Source organism: Colossoma macropomum, unplaced genomic scaffold, assembly GCF_904425465.1.
Source record: "Colossoma macropomum unplaced genomic scaffold, Colossoma_macropomum, whole genome shotgun sequence".
NCBI lineage: Eukaryota > Metazoa > Chordata > Actinopteri > Characiformes > Serrasalmidae > Colossoma > Colossoma macropomum.
Window position 1 is genome coordinate 20,694,003 of NW_023494792.1, and position 22,746 is coordinate 20,716,748.

Genomic DNA, 22,746 nt, shown 5'->3' on the forward strand with positions numbered 1-22,746 from the left:
ATGTGACAAATGTGGATCCAAACTTTATTCTTCAAATTAGCTCATAATTTTATTAGGAAAAAGTTCTTGTTACTTTTTACTGTACATCTATTCTAATAATATATTGCAATTTAGAACATACAAACTTCCTGCCCACACACTGCCCACATTTGCACAGTGCTGTGTGCACTGTGTTATTTGTCCTGTCACTGTAAGAGAAGCATCTCCTTTCCTAATACAGACCTTGATGTGGTTGACTAGTGACGGCTTTATTAGACAGAAAAAACAGAGAAACAGAGAAAATAATCTGTCTGTACCTCTCTCTCTCTCTCTCTCTCTCTCTCTCTCTCTCTCTGTTGAGGGTGAGTCTCAGTGACACTGCCGTGAGGTGATGGAGTTAAATTGGCTATTTCCATGTAAATACATGTGTGCGGTAATTACAGCTGAGATGACTGAGGACGGGCAGTGTGATTTCAGCAATCAGAGGGAAGAGCGGGAGAAATGGAGAGGTGCGAGGAGAGGTGGAGGAGGAAGACGGGCGAGAGGATAATGGCTTACATACAGACATAGTGGAGGCACTCCAAAGCTGTGTTTCTTTCATAGGCTTAATTAGGAGGCTGGCAATGACCTTTATCTCTTTCGTTCTTTCTCTCTTTCTCTCGCTCTCGTTCTGTCCTTCTCTAGGGAAAGAGGAATAAACCAGGAGTCGAGTCAGCGGGCACTCCAGACTCCGCACGAGGCCGAGGAGAGAAGAAAGCCATCAAGTAGGTGGAGGGCATCACTCACACTGTCTGTCTTCATTCCATTCTCTCTCTCTCTCTCTCTTTCTCTCTCTCTCTCTCTCTCTCTCTCTCTCTCTTCTCTCTCTCTCTCTCGCTCTCTCTTTCTCTCTCTATCTCTTTCCCTGTACTTGGGTGGGGAGGGTGGGGTGGCATCGGTCCACTCTGTAAGAGATGGTAAGGCAGGGGCAGGAGTCCAGTTCCAGTTGATGACCACTAACGTGCTGATGACCTGAATCCCCCCCCTCTGCTGATAGCCTGTGGTCATGTGACCAGCACCATCAAGTTCCTCACTTCTTTTGCTTCAGTCTCTTCCAACCCTGTTTGTATTTTTCTGTATTGGAATGTTAACCAGTTTTTCTGCTGCAGGGTTTCAGAATCAGCTGATCTGCTTTAAAAAAAGAAAAAAAAAAGCTATATCAACGTACTCTATGCAAACCAAAGCCTCTTCCTCTTTCATATTCATCGAGGAGTGTCTTTTACATTATGCATGATTCCGCTTCTTTGACTGATAGCATCTCTGAATACAGCAAGTAGCGCTTAAGTGTGTGCGATGGCAGAGTATGAGCAATGGGGAGCGGCGCACTTAGTAGATGAATCTGTTCTTAATAGAGGATTTTCTTTTGTGCGTGTGTGCGTGTGTCAGGTGCTTGGCGGTCTTAAGTGTTGCCTGTAAATGAGAGTTAAGTGGGTTTGGGTGTGTGGTGTTGGCGTGCAGCTGCTGTTGTTGGTGCGAGCTGGCGAAGGCGAATGCAATCGCTGCTTCCTTTTCTCGTTCTGCTGGAGAGGTCGTTTGATCTCTCACTCGTGACTCATGTAAAGTGAGTTCAATTGCCTCCGTAATGCAGCTGCACTCTGAGAATAATAATGGGGCATCCGTGTTTGTCTGTTTGCAGGTGGTGTTGAAGTCTGTATGTGTGTGTGTGTTTTTTTTTATTTCCCTGCATTTCATGAGTGTAAGTTTCAAAGTAGTCAGCCTGATGTGTTTATTTTTATTGCCTGATGCTGAGAGCTGCTTGTTCTCTTTGTGCTTTGGTCTCTGTGGATATTGCTGCAACGATCTGCCTGAATTTTTTTTCCTCCCTGACGTCTTTAGGTAATATGCGCCGCAGTTCTGAGCATGCAGGCTGGACTCTGTGTTTCTCCAGATCATTTATTCATTGTTTTCTCTGGCTCAGTCTTACTAACTCTCTCCTCTTTAGCAAAGCAAAATGTCTATACATGCTTGTGTTTGAATGTTGTATTTACTTCTGAACTTGTATAATGTTTTGGTTCATGTTTCTATGCAGTGATCTAACATTGATGAAATCCATATTTTTCCCTCTTTCCTTTCTTGTTCTCTCTCCCTACTTCTCTGTCTCTTTCCCTCTCACTGATCTGTATATAACAAAGCAATGCAGTAAATGTAGAGATATATTTCCTCTGGTTCTTTCAAGGCTGCTATCCTTTGCTGTGAGGACACTAACTCTGCTTTCCTCCACTGAATCCCTGTTTAAACCACACTTTTTTCAGTAGGATGTAAATGGGAGATGGACACCTCCACTAGCCTCTACCCTAAATACACACGCACTACACTGCCACACTGTCTCTGCTTCTTAAAATGGTGTTCACTTTACTACTGATTGATTGATGGATGGATGCACGGCTGGACGCCTGATGAGTGGATGGATGTGCTGTGTCTCATGGATGTGTGTCTCTCTCTGGCCTTCAGTGATCTAGACAGAGACTTTTGGAATAACAATGACAGCAATTCAGAGCAGCAGCGGTGGAGCTCCTACCCGCCCAAGGAGTTTGTACTAAACATTTCTCCCTATGCCCCTTACGGAGACCCTCGCCTCACGCTCAAGTGAGTCTCTGTCCAGGCTGGTAAGAGACCCCAACCCTTACCCAAACAGCCCCCACCCCACCTCCCTAACCTACCTTGCTCACTCACCCCTGGCAGAGCTGTAGAGTGCAGATGAGGACATAAACTTGATCCTCTAAAGCATGGCCTTTTCCTAAAACCATTAAGCTAAGGTCAGACATGTATACAATGTGTCCAAAAGTTTGTAGACACCTGCTCATGCATTTCTTCTGAAATCAAGTGTATTAACAGGGAGTTTGTCCCCCTTTGCTGCAGTTACAGCCTCTTCTGAAAAGGCTTTACACTAGATGTTGAAACACTGCTGTGAGGATTTGATTGCATTCAGCCACGAGCACATTAGTGAGGTCAGGTACTGATGTTGGATGATTAGTTCTGGATTAAATATGCTACTCCAACTCATCCAAAAGGTATTGGGTGGAGCTCCATCACTCTAGAGAACACAGTTCCACTGCTCCACAGTTCAGTGCTGGGGGGGCTTTATACCCCTCTAGATGACACATGGCAACCTTAGGCTCATGTGCAGCTGCTCCACAGCATCCAATTCTATTAGCAGTGCTTTTCTGTGGAGATTATATAAGCTGCAAGTGTGCAATTGAATGTCAGCAGTGGTGCACCTTCAAGTGGCTGAATAACTAATTAGAATAGGTATATAGACACTTTTGGACATGTAGTGTATAGTTTGATGCCTAAGCTGTAGGAGCTACAAGTCCCAAATAACCTGCTGCATTTGTAACATTGCAGGATAATTTTTATTTATATAGTTACCCAGTTCTTTCACACGTGAAAATTTTGCATTTATGTAGGAATACACCTCATATCTTAAAAATGGTAACTTTACAGGATAAAGAAAAAAACCTTCTTAACCTATAATGAAAGTTAATGTAACTAGATTTTTTCAGTCATTTTGGACCATTTCTGTGAATTTTTTATCACAATGTAAAGAGTAACTGGAGTTTTCAAATTATATAAAAAGTACAAACAGACACGAATGGAGAAACAGGGTTTTTTGATGATATACAGTTTATTACTTGCAGTAAGGCACTGATTTTAGAGACGGCAATGGCTTCTTTCATAACTGGCACTTTGTATGCACATTTAGACAAGGTGTGAATCTGTGCAGTGCCCAAGATGTGAAGGACCAGCATGAGCACCTCTGGAGGGAGACTCTTGCTGTGTTTAGATTTCAGTTTGGTGTAAATTCAGTCTGGCCAGCTTAAGTGCATTCACTAGGGGAGATCATCAATTCTCTGACTGAAAATGTTCATGTCTTGGGGACCTGATAACGATATGTCCTTGGTGAGTGCTTGGTGAGTGCTCCACTCACCAGCAAGCAATTTAAAGCAATATGTAAATGTGTCTACAGCAAGGTTATCTGAAAATTGCCTGCACATACATTTTGCATCCTGGATGCCAGATATAAAAGCGGCCAATATTACATTAAGTTGAAATGTAACTAATTATTGCTTCATGGAAATTAATATTTAAACATCACACTGGTTACCCACCCGTTGCTAATGCACACAGTGTTGCATGGTCAGCAGAATTAAGCTGGATTGCTCTAGCTCTAAACTCTTACTGTTACTCATGCTTGTGCCTCCCACACACTGAAACTTTTAACTAAATGTCACACATGTTATTCAGACTCCTCTCCGTCAGCCATCTTAGAGCACACTGCTGTAATTCTTTGTGGTTCATTTCCTTAATTAAGCCTGCAGGTTAATGCAACTTCTTAGTTGTCCCTTAGAAGATGACAAGAAAAAAGTTGTGTGTAAATGCCCCTCACTCTCTACAGCCCTGCCAGCCTTCCCTGACCCGTAGCCTCCAACGTCACCCCTTTACCCCCATGGGGTGTTACCATGGAGACGGACAACCCTCGCTGTTGTGACACTCTAACAAATGAGTTGACGTCTACAGAGCCACCCCACTAGTGCATCCAATGTTTATTTCTGTTTTGCTTTCCCTTCTCTTCCCTCGCTCTGTCCCATTGAGGGTTGACCGTTGGAGTGAAGTCGTGGTGTGGTAACACTCTTAACCCTGGCTGTGCGTTTGCCATGTTTGGCCTCATAGTGTGTTGTTTTGCCTTTCTGTGCGGTCCCTCTAGCACCTCTTTCCCCCCAGTGTCTGACTGAATGTCTCCCTGCAGCCCACCTCGCCTTCCCTGTCCTACAGTGAGGAGGTGATCTCACACCCGTTTAATTCAGCTCGATTCATTCAGATCCTGTGCCTCCTAAAGAGCCGATTACAGCAGAGGAGCGTTCACTCACTCTAGCGCTGTGGAGTAAGCTTCAATAGCACCTGTCTGTCAAAAACTCTGGCTTTGAGTGCAGAAGCAAGAAAGTTATCAGATGGGTTGAGCTGGCAGGAACTTTAAAAAAAGGACAGACATGCCCCGATCAAGTGTATTTACATCTAATGCTGATCTGAGTTAATATTAAATATCTGCTGACATTGAATTGATTCACTATTGGTATTGTCATAGATAATACAGTTGTACAGTGCACATTTCAAGTACATTAAAGTAAGTAAAACCAAACCAATTTTAGGAAAGTTATGATAGGCTGCCTATTACTTTAAAAAGCTACAATAAAATCACTTTATTTCAAGTATGTGCACATTTTGTTTATTTTTAAAACTCATTTATACCTTGAATATGCTACTTTAGTACTTTAATACTTAAGTTGGCTTTGAATGCAGCTAGATTTTTTTTGTTGATATTACAAGTGGCTGTTGGGCTGTTTGCATGTTCCTCTTTTAAATAGTTCCACTCAGACATTTAGACTGCATGTTAACTTCTGAAACTAGCCACACTGCCATCGGTTTTGTATAATGTCTGTACTACAACAGTGCACAGTAGCGTAAAATAGCTTTAAGAAAGGATTAGAAGTGGATCTGGCTTAATATAGCTGATATGGATCCATGAAATTATGCCTTGATCAGCTCAGATACCAATATTTTATCGGATCGAGACATCCCTAATTCTACATAGTCTCAGTGGATATCAGCAGTCCGGTTCCGAAAGCGGCCCAGGGGAGTTCGGAGTCGGCTGAATTAAAACGGTGTGGGGTGGATCTGAACTACAGCGTCAGAAGCGCTGGGGTCAGAGATGAGAACTGTGGATTCAAGCAAAACCAACAGAGACGACTGATTCATTTTGCCACGCAGAACAGCCCATTTGTCACACTCCTAGCAGAGTCGATATATAAGACCATCAAAGTGTCTTTTGGACCGTTTAACCTTCGGTTAGAATTTATAGTCTTGGCTGTGCCATTAGATGTAGAGTGGGAAGAGAGTGTTTATGTTTGTGAGGAAATGTGTCTGAATGTGTCACTATTACTCATCCCATCTAAGGAGATCATAAGGCATGAGGTTCACATGGCCCTTTATTTGTTCTGGCAGGTTTCTTTAGATCAGTGCTCTATATATGCTATGGAATGCGGTGTGGTTAGTTTAGTAAAAAGTTAAAGTACTTAAGATTAGCCCATCAGCATGTTGATTTAGAGAGGACAGGTGGAAGTAAGACAGTTGATCTCACCTGGTTTTGCTCTGGTCTGCAGCTGCCACTCTCATTTGCTCAAAACCTCCTAATTGTACCTGCTATTTTATTGCTGCTGTTTGTGGTGATGTGTTATCTGTGTTCCTCCCATGCAGTATGTAAGAATCCCATGTTGATCATGTGATTCACAGGATCATATAACGATAATGAGGGATCACACTGACTGCACGATGCTAACCTGTTTGAGATTATTCTCCGTTTGTGTTGAAACTGTGGGCTTTCAATGATATTATAATTCAAAGGAGGGTCTCTAAACAGAAGCGTGTCTTCAGCATCACCAGGGGGTGCTGCAGTCCTAGCTTTTCCATCATCATAGATGTCAGCGGTGCCATTCCAGTAAGATCTATCAAAGCTGAGAACACTCTACCTTCCTGCATTAGTGAGAGTAACCGCATCACACACAGCCAGAATATCCTGAGCTAATGACGCTGGACTCAGTAAGGCCCCCTAGTGAGCGGCCTGCGCTCTCTGACACTTTCGCTAATGGCATCGACTAACAGGAACTCCCTGGGCTCGCGAGCCCGGGCCTCAATTATGAGAGCGGTCCGAGCCGATATTCATTTCATCCGTCTTTGTGCTGACACCTCCACAATAACTCTGGGCCTTCAAAACCCCTGAGAGCTGCTCTCGCAGCAACTGGCTGTTTATGCGTGTTGGGAAACGTAAGGCACTAGAGCCACTGAGGTTACTGAGAGGCAAGAACGCCCTAAGCAATCAGGCTGTGGCTGTAGACGAGAGTCGCTCAGAAATGAGCAGCAGCTGGAAGAATCGAAAAACCAGGACTCCTTCATGTCAGGCCCATATGCTGGCCACAGCATGCGTGCTTCTGCTCTCAGCTAGTGCTGTAAGTAGAGTGCAGTCAGGCTTTCAGTGAACACTGTGGGAACTGGAGCTGTAGTCAGTGCAGGATCTTTCCAGGCTGAGAACTCACAGTCGACTCGCTGACTGGCGCCCACTCCACACACCTACTCGTGCTACCTACTGGACCCTTTTTGGTCACACACAGTTGGTGTTATTGGTGATACACTGAAATTGCTGAAAACAAAAAGTGAAAGAAAGAATTTTTTAAGATGAATTTGTCAATTATGCTTTTGAATAAATGTACTAAAAATAATAAACACACTAAAGATAAAGAATAAAAAAGTAAAGAAAATGCACTTTTATTATTGATAATAAAAAATCTGCTTTCTTAACTGACCGTAAATAAAAACACTACATAAAATTTGCCGGCTAAAGTATGTGCCTATGAAATCCAACGTCCTTTACAACAGAGAACAGTTCGTCATCCAGGGCAATGAATGTTATTTTTTAGTTAGACTCTGTACTTTAATATGTCATTTCTAAACTTTTAGCTACATATGCCATCGGCATGCTAGCAGAGACTTTCCCTTCTGTTTCTTTTGCTTTGCTGTATTCTGCATATCAAGCAGGACGTCATATTTTAAAGTGGTATCAAACTTGTAATGTTCTCTTGATACTCGAGATGAACAGTGATTATAAATCTCCATGTCTATCGTAGAAACAGTGTTATAGCTCCACAAGACTCACATTGTTTCCACTGTTGAGCTGCTGTGGGTAGCCCTGTTGCCTCACAGCAAGAAGGGCCTGGGTGCGGTTCCCTGCTCTGATTTCCTCACACAGCCCAAAGACATTCAGTCAGGCAAATTGGTGATACTAAATTGGCCGTAGGTGTGTGAATGTATGTATGTCTGCCCTGTGATGGACTGGTGACTTGTCCAGGGTGTTTCCTGCCTTCTGCCCAATGAGCACTGGTGACCTAGGAGGATAAATGTCTTAGATGATGAATGAATGATCTGCTGTTGCTCAAACTGTTTGAACGCAGAGAACAAACAGTGTTTCTTATCACTGTTTCTCATTTTCATTATTACTCAAACGATTTGTTTAGTGCTACATTTTGATACTTTTTTGTTGTCCTGTTTTATTTCGGCCTTTCTTCTCTTTCGGACAAAAACCGAAAGTGCCACAGTTGAGCATTTTGGCTGAAATGTATCGGTAGCTGAAATTCAGTGCATCCCTAGTTTTATCCCTTGTCAGGATGTGGGGAAATTTTTCTAAGCCTAAACCTAATTTTAATACTAACCTTAAACTCAGTAACCAAAAAGGAATTGCTTTGCTCTATCGGTGTTAAATAGTGAAACATGGAGCTTTTTCTAAAAAGCACTTTACCTTGTCAAGACCTTTTTATTGGTCCTTACAAAGCAGGTTGGCCCTGTTTTTCTCTGCTTTACCTCGAGTGTCAAGACATGTAAGTTCAGAAAGTGTTGGAAAACAAAAACACATGCCCGCAGTGCACTGTTTGTCTGTGCTTCCTAACCTTTAACCCCTTTATTTACTGTTAACGTCTCTTGATATCTTCTTCCTTTCTCTTATTTTTCTTCCTGTGTTCTTCATTGCTTCTGCCCTCCTCCCCTCACCTTCTGCCCAGTGGTGCGGTTCCCGGGGGGCTGAAGGGGTCCCTGGGGGGCCGTGGGGGGGATGGTGGGGGTCCCTCGCGCAGCGACAGCGTGAAGAGCATGGTGATGGGGGGCAGTAAGGCCGGCAGGTGGCAGACGGTGCAGAGCCACATGCACTCTGGAGACCTGAAGAACGGCAAGTGAGTCAGACAGACAGAGAGGGTGAGAGGGAGAATGAGAGAGAGGGAGAAATAAAGAGAGGGCAGAAGCAATGGGGACCAGGATATAGTATAGTCTGACACAGGGAGGATTAGTGAGACATTAAGGGTGAAGGCAAGAAGAGAGGGAAGAAGGTGAGTACAAAGACAGACTTTGACCTCAAAAACCTTTCATTTAACGATGGGATAAAAGAGAGGGGGAAATCGAACAGAGCAAAAAAGATGGACAAGAAGTCAAAGCTGAAAGGTCAGCGGGTGGAGGTGGTGAATTAGCTGGGTAGCTCACAGCCACATACACCGTTCATTAGCTCTGTGGCTGGATGAGAGTGTACTGCAGCGTGTCTGTGAGTGTAACACTGTGTATTTGGTAAGGTTCTGAGAGGAAGAATGCCTGTGTGTGGGTCTGTGTTGCACGGAGGATTCGGGCCGCCCTGTCGACTAATAATAGCAGATGCATTACCTCTCTGACTCACTGTTTTACCACACATACACACATACACACACAGACATTTAAGGAGGCCACCAGAGCTCAATATCAGCCTATTATGAAACAAAATAGTGAGAGCAGCAGTTCCGAAGAGCAGCACAACCATTTTAATCACATCTGATTCATCCAGCGAGCCTGCCAACGACGTCCGCTATCGTAATGCTCTACTTATTGTGTTTTCCTCAGCTTAATGGAGCACAGTGTAGAGTTTTGCGCATTTACTTGACTGCCATAATGCAGAGCATCTGATTGGCTCTCTGCTGGTCACAAGGCTAGTCATGAGACTTCACTGAAATGTTGCCCTGCTGTGACTTGTCACCGTATAGCTACATTTTAATGCATTTCATGTTAGATTTCCATGCTGTAGTACTTGTAGTACTGTGGTGCATGCTATTTTTTTAATATAAATTGAGAACTGGGAAAATTATAGAACTGTTCAACTTTTAGATGATTTAGAACAATAAAGAGTGATTTTTTAAAAAAATGCATAATTATATTGTAAAGATGTAAAGAAAGTCATTTAGATTTGGTTTGATGTGAAATGCTCCATTGTAGAGACTTACTGAATTAGAGTTGTTCATGGTGGTGGTGATAGGAACCAGATGTCTGCAGAGTTTAATGCCTCTGAAAGCTCCTTCACAGAAAGGTATTACATGAAATGTTACAAATACCTGCTTAATATCCGAGACATTGATTTCTGATCATTGTACAATAAGATAAATCTTAAAATATATATGTTTAAACTAATTCATGGTGGAGAGGTACAGGCAGGTTGATATAAGGCAAAATAGTCTCCAAGGAAAACATATTTTTTCAGTCTTACCACTATCAGTGGCTGCTTTTAAAAGGTTCTTTCAAGAGCCATATACAAGAGACTTTCCATCATAGAGAAGAACCATTTAATCATGCAAACAACGATTTATTTATTTATATGGTTCTATGAGCTATCACGATTGTATAAATAACCATAGTCTTCACTAAGGAACCCCTGAACCACTTTTTTAAAGGGTGCAAGTTGACTGGTCATTTTGGATAGTGAATAAAATGGCTATATTTGCATTGTAGACACTGCATTGTGACTCCTGGTTCCTATGACTATTGTTGTAAAGAAATCCCAGTCAGTAAGTTTCTCTACTATGAACTATTTTGCATTAAACTACTCCGAATTACTTTGTTTACATCTTAACGACTGAATTTGAAATTGAAAATCTGTGGAAGCTGCAAGGTTTCTAGAGACTCATAGGGTCTCACTATCCTACAGAAATGTTGAGGCGTGTGTGCTAAGTTTGAATTGCTATGTGCTGTTTGAAGAGCAGCAGTAGGGGAGAGACAGTATTTCTGTGGTGGGTATGTTTAGACTTGTGCTGAGTGACGTCTGAGCTGTAGGTGTCACACACCAGGTGCTTAATTTAAGTTTGCTTCTCACCCCCATCTCACACCTCTTCTCTTCTGCCATCTCACTTCCTCCTTCACGTGTTCTCTCCATCTCCCTTTTCTCAGGTCTCACTGCATGCATACACGTCTCCCCTCCTCTGTTCTCTCTCCCTTTCCTACTCTCTCTCTCTATCTTTCTCGCTCTCTCTCCCACCCTCTTCTGTACGTAATTGGATTCTATTTTTGGGCAGCTATATGTGTCTGTCTCTTGTGTTTGTGTCTCACACCCCATTTTCTCTCCCTACTTCTTTCTCTCTCTCTCTCTGTCTCTGTCTCTCTACCATCCTCGTCTTGGCCCGCATTGTATCGTTGTTTGTCACCATTTATACCAGTGCTGTCGGCCCAAAGGTACGCTGGAAATGTCATGTATGGCCGTGAAATGCATCACCCATATTTTCAGTCTGCCCTAGCTTCATAAATTTGTTCTGAAAGCAGCCATGTAGAAAAGCACCAGTCAATATTTATTTTCTGTGTGTGTTTTGAGGGGTGCAGTTGGATGTTCAGCTGTTCGGCAGCTTGGCGTGCAGCAGGCTGTATGATGGAGCAGCGCCCGAGGCAGCCTCTGGCCAGCTTTCTCATGCTCAGCTGAAGCTTGAAGTTGCACTCGAACGAGTTTGACACAGTTTCCGAGGTGCGGCTCATTGAGAACCGAGCGACAAAATAAGGCTAATGACAATGAGGAAGAGTTGAGTTAATGAGAAAGGGAGGAGAGTAAGAAGGTGTGACGTTCAGAAAGATGAAAGATGAAGAAAGGCGGTTGGTTGGCGTAGGATCGCAGGGGGCTGAGGTGGTATTTAAGACTTGGGCCAGACAAAAGAAGAGGTGAGGAGAAAGAGAGACAAAGTCACAGGAAGAGAAGAAGTGATGTGTTTGGATTCGAAAGGCTGAGGCTAAAGGAAGAAGAAAGAGAGGGAGGAAGATGGGCGTCTCTCAGCACACCAAAAAGCCGTCACCAGGAAGGACCACTGGCGGCCGCTTGGTGCCGCATACGCCGCGCCACACGCGCTCGGGTCAGGCCCGTCATACGCCACGTGCCGCTCAGCCTCGGACAGCGACAGCCCGAAAGCAGGCCCCACACAGCTCGCAGGCTCATGCACACACACATACACACCGCTCGCTGTCTACTCAGGGTGGCCCGGCAAGGCCTGGGAACGGACACACGCACACGCATTCTCACACGCACCTGTCAGCTCACGCTGACCACGGTGGCTGTAACCTCTTCTGTTACCTGTGTTACTGCGGCTACTGCCTGGGTCTAACTCTTCTCTCTTTCTGTCTGCTCCTCCTCCTCTCTCCTCCTTCACCTCGCTCTCACTCCTCCTCTCCTCCTCCTGCTTCTTCTCCCCTTCCTCGTTCTTCCTCCCCTGACCCCGACGATTTCTTCTCCCTGCCCTCTTTCTCCTCTTTCGCTTTTCCCTTCTGCCCCCACCCCTCTCTCAACCTTTCCAACCTCTCTGCTTTCTTCCCTCTCTCCTCCACGGACGCTCTGCTTCCGGATCACTTTCCTTTCAATCTCTCCTCCTCTCCCCTCCCATGTCCCTCCCCCTCCTCTTCACTGCCCCGCCCCTCTCACCATTCCTCATCTTCTTCTGAGCGCTCCCCTCACCACTCCTCCTCTCTTTCGCCCCGTCCCTTCATGCTGGTCCCTCCCTCTCTCCTCCTCCTGCCTCGTCCCTCTCTTTGTCACTCTGGACCTCCCTCCTCTTCCTCCTCCTCTTCTCGCTCCTTACCCTCCCTCCTGCTCTGCCCGCACAGCTTTGCGGATCTGGAGTCCAACCCACTGTCAGGGGCGATGCCCCGCCCCCGCACACTGCTCCGTCAGCAAAGCCTCCAGCAGCCCCTCGTCCACCAGCCGCCGCCCCCAGGCTTGGCCAGCCGGCCCCCTATCTCCCAGAGCCTGGGCCAGCTCCACCCTGAGCCCTCCTCCGCCGGGACAGGGGGTGGAGGGGCAGGGCCAGGGGGAGGAGGGGGTGGGTCAACGGGCTCTCAGCGTGGAGGAACAGCAACACGAGCCTCCAGGGGTGGCACAGGGGGCGGTGCCTCGCGCTATAGGTCAGGAGGCGCTGGGAGCCGGGCCATGCGGGGGAACCCAGGCAGCTGGGATTACATGATGAGCCAGATCAAGAACCGTGGCCTGGATGTCAAGTCTTTCCTGTGAGTTACGTCCTTTCTGGCTTCCTGTTACACATGCATGCATCACTGTGCTCTGATTGGCTGTTATGTCTTGGAGTACCAGAGGCCTGTTCAACTGAAGGTCACAAGCCCCAGGTATTTTTCCAATCAGTAGAGATGGAAAACTGACTGGAAAGGCATATTCAAACATACATAAAAGTGCTCCATCCTTGGTCCTGAAGTATCCTACTCTCTATATTTTGTTGTTTTCCTGCTCTAACACATTCAATCCTAATGAACTCATTAAGAAGGCTTTACTGAGTTGAAGTGAGTATATTACAGAAGGAAAAACACCAAAATATGCAGGGCAGTGCTGCTCTAGGGCCAGAGTTGGGAATCTACTCAAGTGTAAATAAAAGCATACAGACTACTCAAGTGAAAGTAGACTTCTACTTTACTTTTCTTAAGAAAGCTTGAGAACTTTTGCATTACCATTTCTGCTTTCTAGCTGTGTGAGTGCTCTTATTTTCTTCACTTAATAGACCTATGCTTGAGCAAAGTCTGTATGCGCTCAGCAACTCTACAGCTGCTTTAAGCTGAAAGCTCACTAAATAGCATACTGCCTCCGGACCGACGAGCACATATCAGACCTCACGGAGACCCTCTAGAACTCAAGTTGAACAGTCCTGGGTCTAAATGTATTAGGTGTCTCAGAGTAAGAGCATGCTTCTAACACCAGCTCTATCCATATTAATAATCCAGACCCATTAACCCTTAGAAATCTAGAGCTATTACTGTTGTTTTGCTTTACTATGTAAACATAACTACCTAATTATATAAATAAGCTCATAGTTAGATGATTAATTACATTTACATTCGGTTACATTCAGTATCAACAGGTTAGTGTCAGCACATTCTCGACTTCTGTTTGTTTTGTGCAAAAACAATCACAAAATCATGGATGTAAAGGATGTTTTCCATTTTCCTTTTACAAATGTTTCTTTTCCCTTCATGGAATTTAAAGGGCCTATATCTTTTAAATATACATATTTTCCCATGAGGTCAACTGAGGTCCAAAAATAGTCATTTTTACATGATCATTTTCCAACCTCTATTTATCCCTTAGAATTAAATGGATAGTTTCTACTGTTACTGTTACAGTGCCTTTAAGACTGATATATGTAAATGAGCTCTGTTCCGATTGGGTGTCCTGTGTTGCACCTCATCTAAAAAGCAGAGCTGAAATACTCCCTAGAACAGGCATGTCAAACTGATGACCTTCCGTGCCAAAGTGCTGCTGAGATTAGCGTTTACCCTCATCTAACGCTCTGAATCCAGTTCATGAAGGCCTAGCTAATTAGCTGAAGAGCTGAATCAGGTGTGTTTAATAAGGCAGTGTGCTGAAGTCTGCAGTATTTTGGCCTGCGAGGACTGGAGCCTGACACATGTGCCCTAGAACTTCAATATGAATCAGCTTGGCTAAACGGCTGTAGAAAGAATAGGTGGATATATGCAGGGGTGGAAATGGGCTCAGATCCTAAAAACCTAGGTAACTATTTTTATTAGGAAACCGTCTTTTATATTTTTGCTGTTTTCTGAAGTTTTAAAAAGTGCTTGATGATTTGCTTTAGAGTATCTGTAATGTAAGGTAAAGCTTTCAAGCTTTCAGCTCTTGAAATGTCCTATTTTTTTAATCCAGAAAATTAACTAGATTTAAGCGTCTATTGGTTGATTATAAAATTCTTTTATGAAAGGGCCATTTTAAGGTGTATTTCAATGCAAAAAGGGTTCCCCTGTAAAACCTGGCCATTTCCTCCCCTGGGTGTCTGTTGGTTCTCACAGAAACATTAAATTCAAAACAGGCTGTTTTTGCAGCATAGTTTCCATATATGGACTGTTTGGGCTGAGTAGTGAACGATGTGTTCTGAAACTTTGTCAATGTGTTCATTAGTTCAAGCTCCTTTATTTCAAAAAAGTGAAATTTGGTTTTCCATGGTATGAGCCCTTTAAATCATAAAAATAAAATGTCTCTTCTTCTTTTTACAAACAAAAATGTAGGTTTGACTAACAATTTAGAATCTGCACATTTGGCAGGTTTCCCAATTTGCTAGTGAGAAATAATGCATATATAATCCCAACATGCTTTTGCTTTGATTTCTATGGGTTAAAATCTGATCAGACTTCTACTCTCAGACACGTATTTTATGACCCTTGGTGTCTTGTGCTTTCTCTTTTCCTCTTTTCTCCACCTGTCTGACTCTCTGGATCTGCGTGTAGCTGTATATATGCATAGTGCGTACCTTTTCATCAGCGGCCCTGCCCTGCCGCGGCTGTGTGTGATTTCCATTTTTCTGTTGCGCTTCAGTCCGACTGCATGAATATTGCTGCCATCCTTCATGCCTACAGCCCCTCCGTCCAACTTGAATCTTTTGTCTTGAGACACACCTTTTATATGGTTTTCATAAGGCTAGAATATTGCCTGTCATTCTGCCCGACTCTGCTGGTTTAAGTGTGTGTATGGGTATTATTCAGCGCACCGCCGTCAGGACAGCATGAAGAGAATGTGTTAGGGTGTGTGCCTGTGTGTCGGGTGTTATCTGTTTATCTTAGTTCCTTTGTTCTCTTTCTAAGGAAATCTTTCCATCTCTGCAGTCTTTATTTCTGTTTCTCTCATAACATTGCATTTTCTCATTTCTGTCAGCTTTTTAATTTCTAAATAGACACATCCGACCTGACAAGGTCTGAGGCACAAATCCCATTTAACTCAGAGAATAGGTCTAGCAGTTTGAGATGGGGCGTATACAGTCAAGGTCAAAGCCAGAGGCCACTGATCCTCAACTGTGGATCGATGTCCTGAGCTATTTTGCAGTATTTGTGTCTGTCTTGCTGATACCCTGTCTCAGAACACAGCAGAATGAGTGTAATCTGAAGGTAAAGAGAGGACAGTGTTCAAGCTGCTGTTGAAAAGCTTGCATCTGCGCCATCTGACAATGCCTTGTAATTAAAACACACATACAGTACTGTGTGAGTCAGAGCCCACCCTTCATTTACTTAATTTCCAGTCAAAACATCCATTAAGCACAACTTATTCGTTTTTTAAGGCTAGGAAAAAGCTGAAGACACAGCACAGTAATAGAACATTACATAGAAGTAGGGGTGTGTGATATAGCAAAAAGTGATATCATGATACTTCAAGATATTTTCATGATGCGTGATATGTATCAAAACATGATATGTATCAATACCGTGGTTTTTATGCAATGTTTCACAAACTGCGCTGTACTAAATCCAGTTAAACAGGAATAATTACTCTCTTAGTAATGAAATGTACAGTCAATATGCTCAGAAAAGTGTATTATCACAACTACAAAATTGATCACAGTAAGAATAAAACATCATCATATTGCCCATTTCTTCACAGAAGCCTCAACAATATGAATATAATTTAATTTTTTCAGTATTTAGTGTGCCCACACCTTTGCCTAGGGCTGAACAACGATGGTTATGATGTCACAGCAGTTCATAGAGAGATTGAAAGGAAAGTGTGTATCATAATGTTGGAGCATTAAAGAGCCTTCGGTGTTAATAGGTAAAATTTCCATACTTAAAACTTTGTATCAACATTATTGATATTAGACTGTAAGACTGTAATAAAATTGCAGCTCTTGCGATTTGAAAATTGCATTCTTCCAAATTGCGATTTCGATATAAAAATGATTAATCTTTCAGCCCTACCTTTGCCTTTATTACAGCTTCCATTCTTTTCCACTCTGCCAGAGTTCAGTCTTAGAAGTTGGTTGCACTTTCTGCTTCTATCTATTGTAGTCATCTCAAGCACATTCAGTGATGTTGAATTTTGGTCTCTGGAATGGCAAGTCCATTTTGGGCAGTAAGGGGGCTGAGGGGCCTGAAGCATTCCCTGATTTCAGGATCGCAACTGTTAAAAATCATAAGAACAGTAAAATGTTCTGAACTTTTTAATAATTTGAGCATAGTAAAGACTCCTGTGAGCCTGTTTTGGAGTTTGCATTTTTTATAGTTTCATTTTTCAATTTTGCTTTGTTTAAGTGAGCATCATATAATGAGCTGAAAACCGCTGGCCGCCTTGGGGGCACATCCTCAAAACACGGGCAGGTTGAGGTTCAAAGAGAGAAAGTCTAAGCAGTTATAGGCCAGTTCTGAGCCCCAAAGCAGCAAAGTGTTGTTTTTTAACTTAAATAATCAAACATAATAATAACATCTTATCAAGCACTGTATCTCCCACTCTGTGTGCATTCCACTGTTCAATCTCAGTGTGTGACTGTGGAATCACCACGTATCTACAAAATAATTGGTCGCTGCCCTGCTCATTTGCATAAAGTTCATCCAGAATGAGAGAGCAGTGGTTTGATGTGTCAGGTAAATGTTTTGTTGTCATGTCTCGCCTCTTATAGCCCTAAATGACACATACTGTTTGATGTGAATTGGCAAAAAAAAGGGGCAAACCATTTCACATGACATCATCGGTCACGTCACATATATGCCATATATAACACCTCCGCCCACAACCCTGAATCCATTGTTCTTTTCTGTCTATTGTCTTTTCCCAGTAAGGGCTTTGGAAGCTACATATCCTTTTAGACTCATAGTGCTGAGTTGTTCTTCTCACAGTGGAAGGATGAACAGAAACTCCTGTGGACTTTTTCAGATCTGAAGTAAGAGTGGAGCTTGATTTTCTCCTCTCTCTCAGAGATAAAAGCTTTAAGTACTGTGTATTTGATGGTGACAGTTTTGATGGTCTTAGCAGTCCCATTTCTTTATCTTTTAACATATATCAATATTTTTTTACTCCAGTTTTGTCCCTTTTGACTTATCCCTTCCTTATGTAGGTGGATTATCTTATATGTAACCTCCTCAAAAACATCTCCCATAAAATGAATAACTTAATGGCTGTATTGACTGGAGAAATGAATTAAGAGTGTTCTTTTGCTTTTGCACAGTACTGTACATTAGCTGATTCTGTGAATCTCTCTCTCAGACATATGCACACTAATTAAAGCAGTGCATTTCACTCATTTCATTCACAGCAGCCCCCACTTTCTGTTCAGTTCCCCCAACATATGGTCATGTTGTGACATATAGTTAATTGAATTATTATGGATGTTTGCTCTTGGATGGGGGAGCTATGCCAGTGCAGGGTTGTAATTTGCATTAAATATTTAAACAGAACAATGCTAAGATTAATGAATGAGCACTTTCACACGCTGATGGGCAAATAGTGTTTTATTAGCACTCCAGTGGAGGCTGGGTGGAACACTTTACGAAAGGCTTAATGCTATTTTGACTTGAGACACATGATTCACCAAGTGAATTCACCAAGTCTGAAAGAGAGCATATCAGGGGCTCGGTGTGCAGGATTTGCTCTGCTGAACGGTGTGCTGGTGTGTAATGTTGTGCAATATCTTGCACTAGCCTTTTGGGCATGGTTGCTCTCATTTGATGGATGTCACCAGGGATGTGATGAGCCGTGGGTGATGCTTTTGATTCCTACAGCTGTTAGAAATGAGATGACTTCTGATACCTTGCGACACGTGCTGCTCAACTGCTGCTGCAATATTGAAGGATATTAAAAGCTATTTTCGCCCGTAGTCTTAGGGACTGGGCAATATGATGAAACTTATCATTTTTGTGATAAATTACTTCACCTTACATCACAGTAATTGACAGTTTCTGTCCATCCTTCCACTGCGAGAAGACAACCGAACACTATGAGTCTGAAAGGATGTGTAGCTGTCAAGAAGCTGATACTGAGAAAAGAAAATAGACGTTTGTAAATAAAGCAAAAAGTTGCTGGCGGACTGACCACCCTAGAGTCCAGCCCTCAACATCACTGAATGTGTATGGGATTATTTGGATCGTGAGAAGCAGAAAATGCAACTAACTTTGGAAAAATATCCCTGAAGATTTACTTGAAAAACTGAACGTCAGTGTTTTCTGCTCATTTTCCTGACACTGCAAATGAATAACTTAAACTTAATAGCTGTTTTGACTAAATTTGAATAAATGGTGATTTTGCATAGTACTGTACAATTACAACATGTGTTTGTCTGCGAGGGTCTGTGTGCTTCTGTTTGAGTCTGAATGAGAATGTTTGTGTGTATCACAGCCTGTGATGGGTCAGACGCAGGGGTTAAGCTCCTGGCTGTAGATTCATGTTAACCCTGAAGCATTGATCTCCTGTCTGCAGCATCATTACTCTCACAACAGATTGTTACTGCAGGGCATAGAGACAGAGAGAAAGAGAGAGAGAGAGAGAGAGAGAGAGAGAGAGAGAGAGAGAGAGAGAGAGAGATTGGAAAAAGAACACCTCTTTTATGCCTTTTTATGTTTCTAGGTGGTAGATGAAAATCCAGCCGGAGCTCATTTCAAAATGTGCATAGTGGTTTAAATGGTTTGGGATTGAGATACTGAGAGAGGATCGTCATAGTTTAAGTAATGATATCTGTAGAGAAATGTATGTTGAATGGTGATGGCCATTATCGGCAATTTTCCTATTAATAGAACAGTCACTGGGAGGCAGACAGGCTATAAAAACAGGAAATCAACCCACAGACAATACATGTGTCTAACAACAATTGCCCTTGTTCAGAAGATTGATCATGTGCATTATGTGTAGGTGGGATTTCAGGCTGTTGTGTGAGAGCAGCTCATTTCATTCTAGAATGCTTTTCTCTCCGTAGCCAAGCGTAGCTGTCCAAACAGGGAGGAGACGCGCATTCACAGCCTCAGAGACTGACGCGGAGAGAGACAGAGACGGAGGGAGAGGGAGACAAACAAGGATTATTGAGGGTTCTTGGTCTGTAATCAGTGTGAAGTGTTGGCGTTGTTAACAGCCCATTACAATGGCCTGTCTATCTGCACCCTCACGCCGAAAAAACTCCCAACGCTTTGTTTTGTTTATACTTTATGTTTGTGTGCCAGCAGTTTGTTTTTAAAGGCATTACGTTGTGGCAGGTAAAAAGCTGGCAGCAAGTGTCAAAACGGAGAGATGCCCAGGAGAGTGGGAGGGAGACGAGAAAGGAGACAGATGGATTTTCAGAGAGCAATAGGAGGAGAGAGAGAGGAAAAAAGGAGGGATAAATGCCATATGGAGGGCTGAGATCAGGGTTTAAATGTTTGGGACGGAAGGAGTGGGCTTAAGATCTGAAAAAGAGCGAGAGAGAGAGAAACAGAAAGAGAGAGCGATAACGAGAAGGAAAGAAGACGGAAAGTGGAAAAGCTGTTTAAGAAGTGAGACTGGAGGGATTTTGAAGAGCTCACAGCGACAAGCTCGCAGAAGAGGAGGATAGGTAGAAGATGGAACGAAATTGCGGATTGAGAGAGAAGATGAGAGAAATGAGAAAGCGGAATGAGAAGCGGAGGAGAAAAAGCGATGACCCAGAAAGCAGCAGTACACCCTAGGCACCTCGTTCTGGCCTGACTCTCAAATAGAAACAATTAGTCCAGATCTTTCTAATGAGGCGCAATTAAATCTGCACTCTGCAGGGAGAGGGGGATGATGGAGGAGATAGAGGGCTGGAGACAGTAATAAAGGGATAGAAAGAGTGATAAAGCAGGAAACAGGTGATTCCTCGGGGTGCCCAGGATTAGAGATTAAATAAAGAAGAGTCTGTGTTTATGCGTGTGTGTGCATGCATGCATGAGTGTACGCGCATGCTTGTTTAAAAAGAACCTGTATCATTGAAAACTTTTCAGATAAATCACACAAAATACTATATGAAGCGAAGGATGGGGCAATATCAAGTCATAGCGCTGTGTGAGTCTCCAAAGGTATCAGCAGAGTAACACCTGTGTGTTGTTTTGGTTCTAGTCCAAAGCAGCTAAAGCAGTGGTGTCCAGTCTTGATTGCTAAGCGCTGCTGTGGCTGCAAGTTTTCATTCCAACAAAGCAGGAGCTCACATGATCAGTCGTTTGAAGACTGAGACGAACTGTTTTAGTGAGTAGAATCGGGTGCACTCTTGCTTGTTTGGATTGAAAACCTGCAGTCACTTTGGCCCTTTACGGATAAGATCGGACATCCCCAAGCTAAAGTGTTCCTGTCCACTTACTTTTGGAGCTCACTGTCCTTTAAATCTTTACAGATAACTACTACTCTGTGCTGCAAACCGTCTCCACTTTTTATATATGATCCACTGTCAACTGTCCTCATGCTTCTTTTTTCTTGTTTTTCTCAAAACCTCTCCCTCTACCTTTTTCTCTTTCCTTCTTTATCTCTCTTCTGTCTCTTTGCCTCTCTATTTGCCTTTTCTTTCTCTCTCTCTCTCTCTCTCTCTCTCTCTCTCCCTCTCCCGTTTTCCTGTGGTGAAGGGAAGGGAAGTTTGTGGTTCTCTCTCTGGCGATTGGATTGGCTGAGCAGGATGACTTTGCTAATCTACCTGACCTACAGGAGGTACCGCCCAGTCAAGAAACCCCTTCTGACAAGAGGTACCGGCTTGTGTGTGTGTGAGTGTGTGTATGTGACAGGTTTTATGGAATGAATGTGAGTATGAGAAGTTACTGATATTGTGTGTGTGTGTGTGTGTGTGTGTGTGCGTGTGTGTGGGTGTGTGTGATTTGAGAGTGAATGTGTGAGCTTCAGATCGAGTGTATTAGATAATGACTGAACAGTAGAAGAGTTCATTCAGTGAAGAACTGAGAGGCTTTTACATGCTCTTAACCAACCCACTCTGTTCTGTATAACTCCACTGGCCTTCTACATCATTAAGGGTGCTACACGTGGGATTAATGGAGAAATGGACTTGTTTCCACAATCTTGTTGCTGACAGTACAAGTTAAACTTAATGTGTGAATCTTTCTTCCTACTCGTGCATCCTTTGCCATCTGTTTGGAGCATCCATGCTTACTGTAATAGTCTACACAAATACTGCTTTAAAGAAAATGACAAATGGCAGGATCCACTCAAACCGCTAATTTGCTGAGAAATCTGACTCCCACTAATTATTGCCAGTGATGCTAAATGGAAATTATCATTATTATTACTATTATTTTGTGACTGATATGGATACCATTTTAAGAAGCAAAAATTCTCTATAATACCGACAGCATAATTTAATATAGTCAAAACAAAGTTGAACAGTGCTTGATATGAAAACACTGTCAAATATGATTACAGTATTACTGAAATCACTGCTGAGTATTTGTTACTTTTTGTTACAGGTAGATGGAGAAAATACATTTTATATTTTAAAAACTCTGTAAAATAATGCAGTATTTGACAGCCTCCACTTCTCTAGGAAGGCTTTCCACAAGAATTCGTAGTGTGTCTGTGGGCATTTGTGCCCTTTCAGTCAAAAGAATATTTGTGAGGTCAGACACTGATGTTGGACGAGAGTGCCCAGCTCTCAATCTCTGTTCTAGTTCATCCCAGAGGTGTATAGTGGGGTTGAGGTCAGGTCTCTGTGCAGACCACTGAAGTTCCTCCACAATAATGGGCCTAGCCCAAACCCTGATAAATACTAAACAGAGTACTGGACCGGAGGTCCACACGGAACTGTTTTTTCAGTCCCACTCTCACCCGTTCCCACAAGATTTTAATCCCGCTCCCACCCACTCCTGCAGAAAATCTGTATCATTTGTCTGCCACTCCTGCCTGTGCAGTTCCATCAAGGCAAACTGACATCCAATGTTTGACATAGTCAATTCACAAATACATTATTTTCTACTGAAAAAACATGGTAGTCATGGCCATCTGGCTTGCTGTGAAGTAAATTCACCATACGTCACTTAAAGCAAAGCAAGAATTAAAGCACAGAATTACTATTTTTGATATTTTGCTGGGCTTGGCAGGTGTGCTCATCAGACTGAAGGCTCTGCCATCTCTGTAAGCTACAAGAATTTGCATGTTGGTCACATGATTGGTTGCTCTTT

At 43.1% G+C, this 22,746-nt stretch overlaps 1 protein-coding gene across 1 annotated transcript in view; it reads left to right on the forward strand.

Annotated features, from left to right (window-relative positions):
- The window catches only part of syt7a (synaptotagmin VIIa), a 129,395-nt gene that overhangs the window by 80,232 nt on the left and 26,417 nt on the right, over positions 1-22,746 (forward strand). The window contains exons 3-5 of the mRNA XM_036576497.1: positions 664-743; positions 2,470-2,604; positions 21,187-21,303. Of these exons, the coding sequence (XP_036432390.1) occupies positions 664-743; positions 2,470-2,604; positions 21,187-21,303 (332 nt within the window). The remainder of the gene's footprint in view (positions 1-663; positions 744-2,469; positions 2,605-21,186; positions 21,304-22,746) is intronic.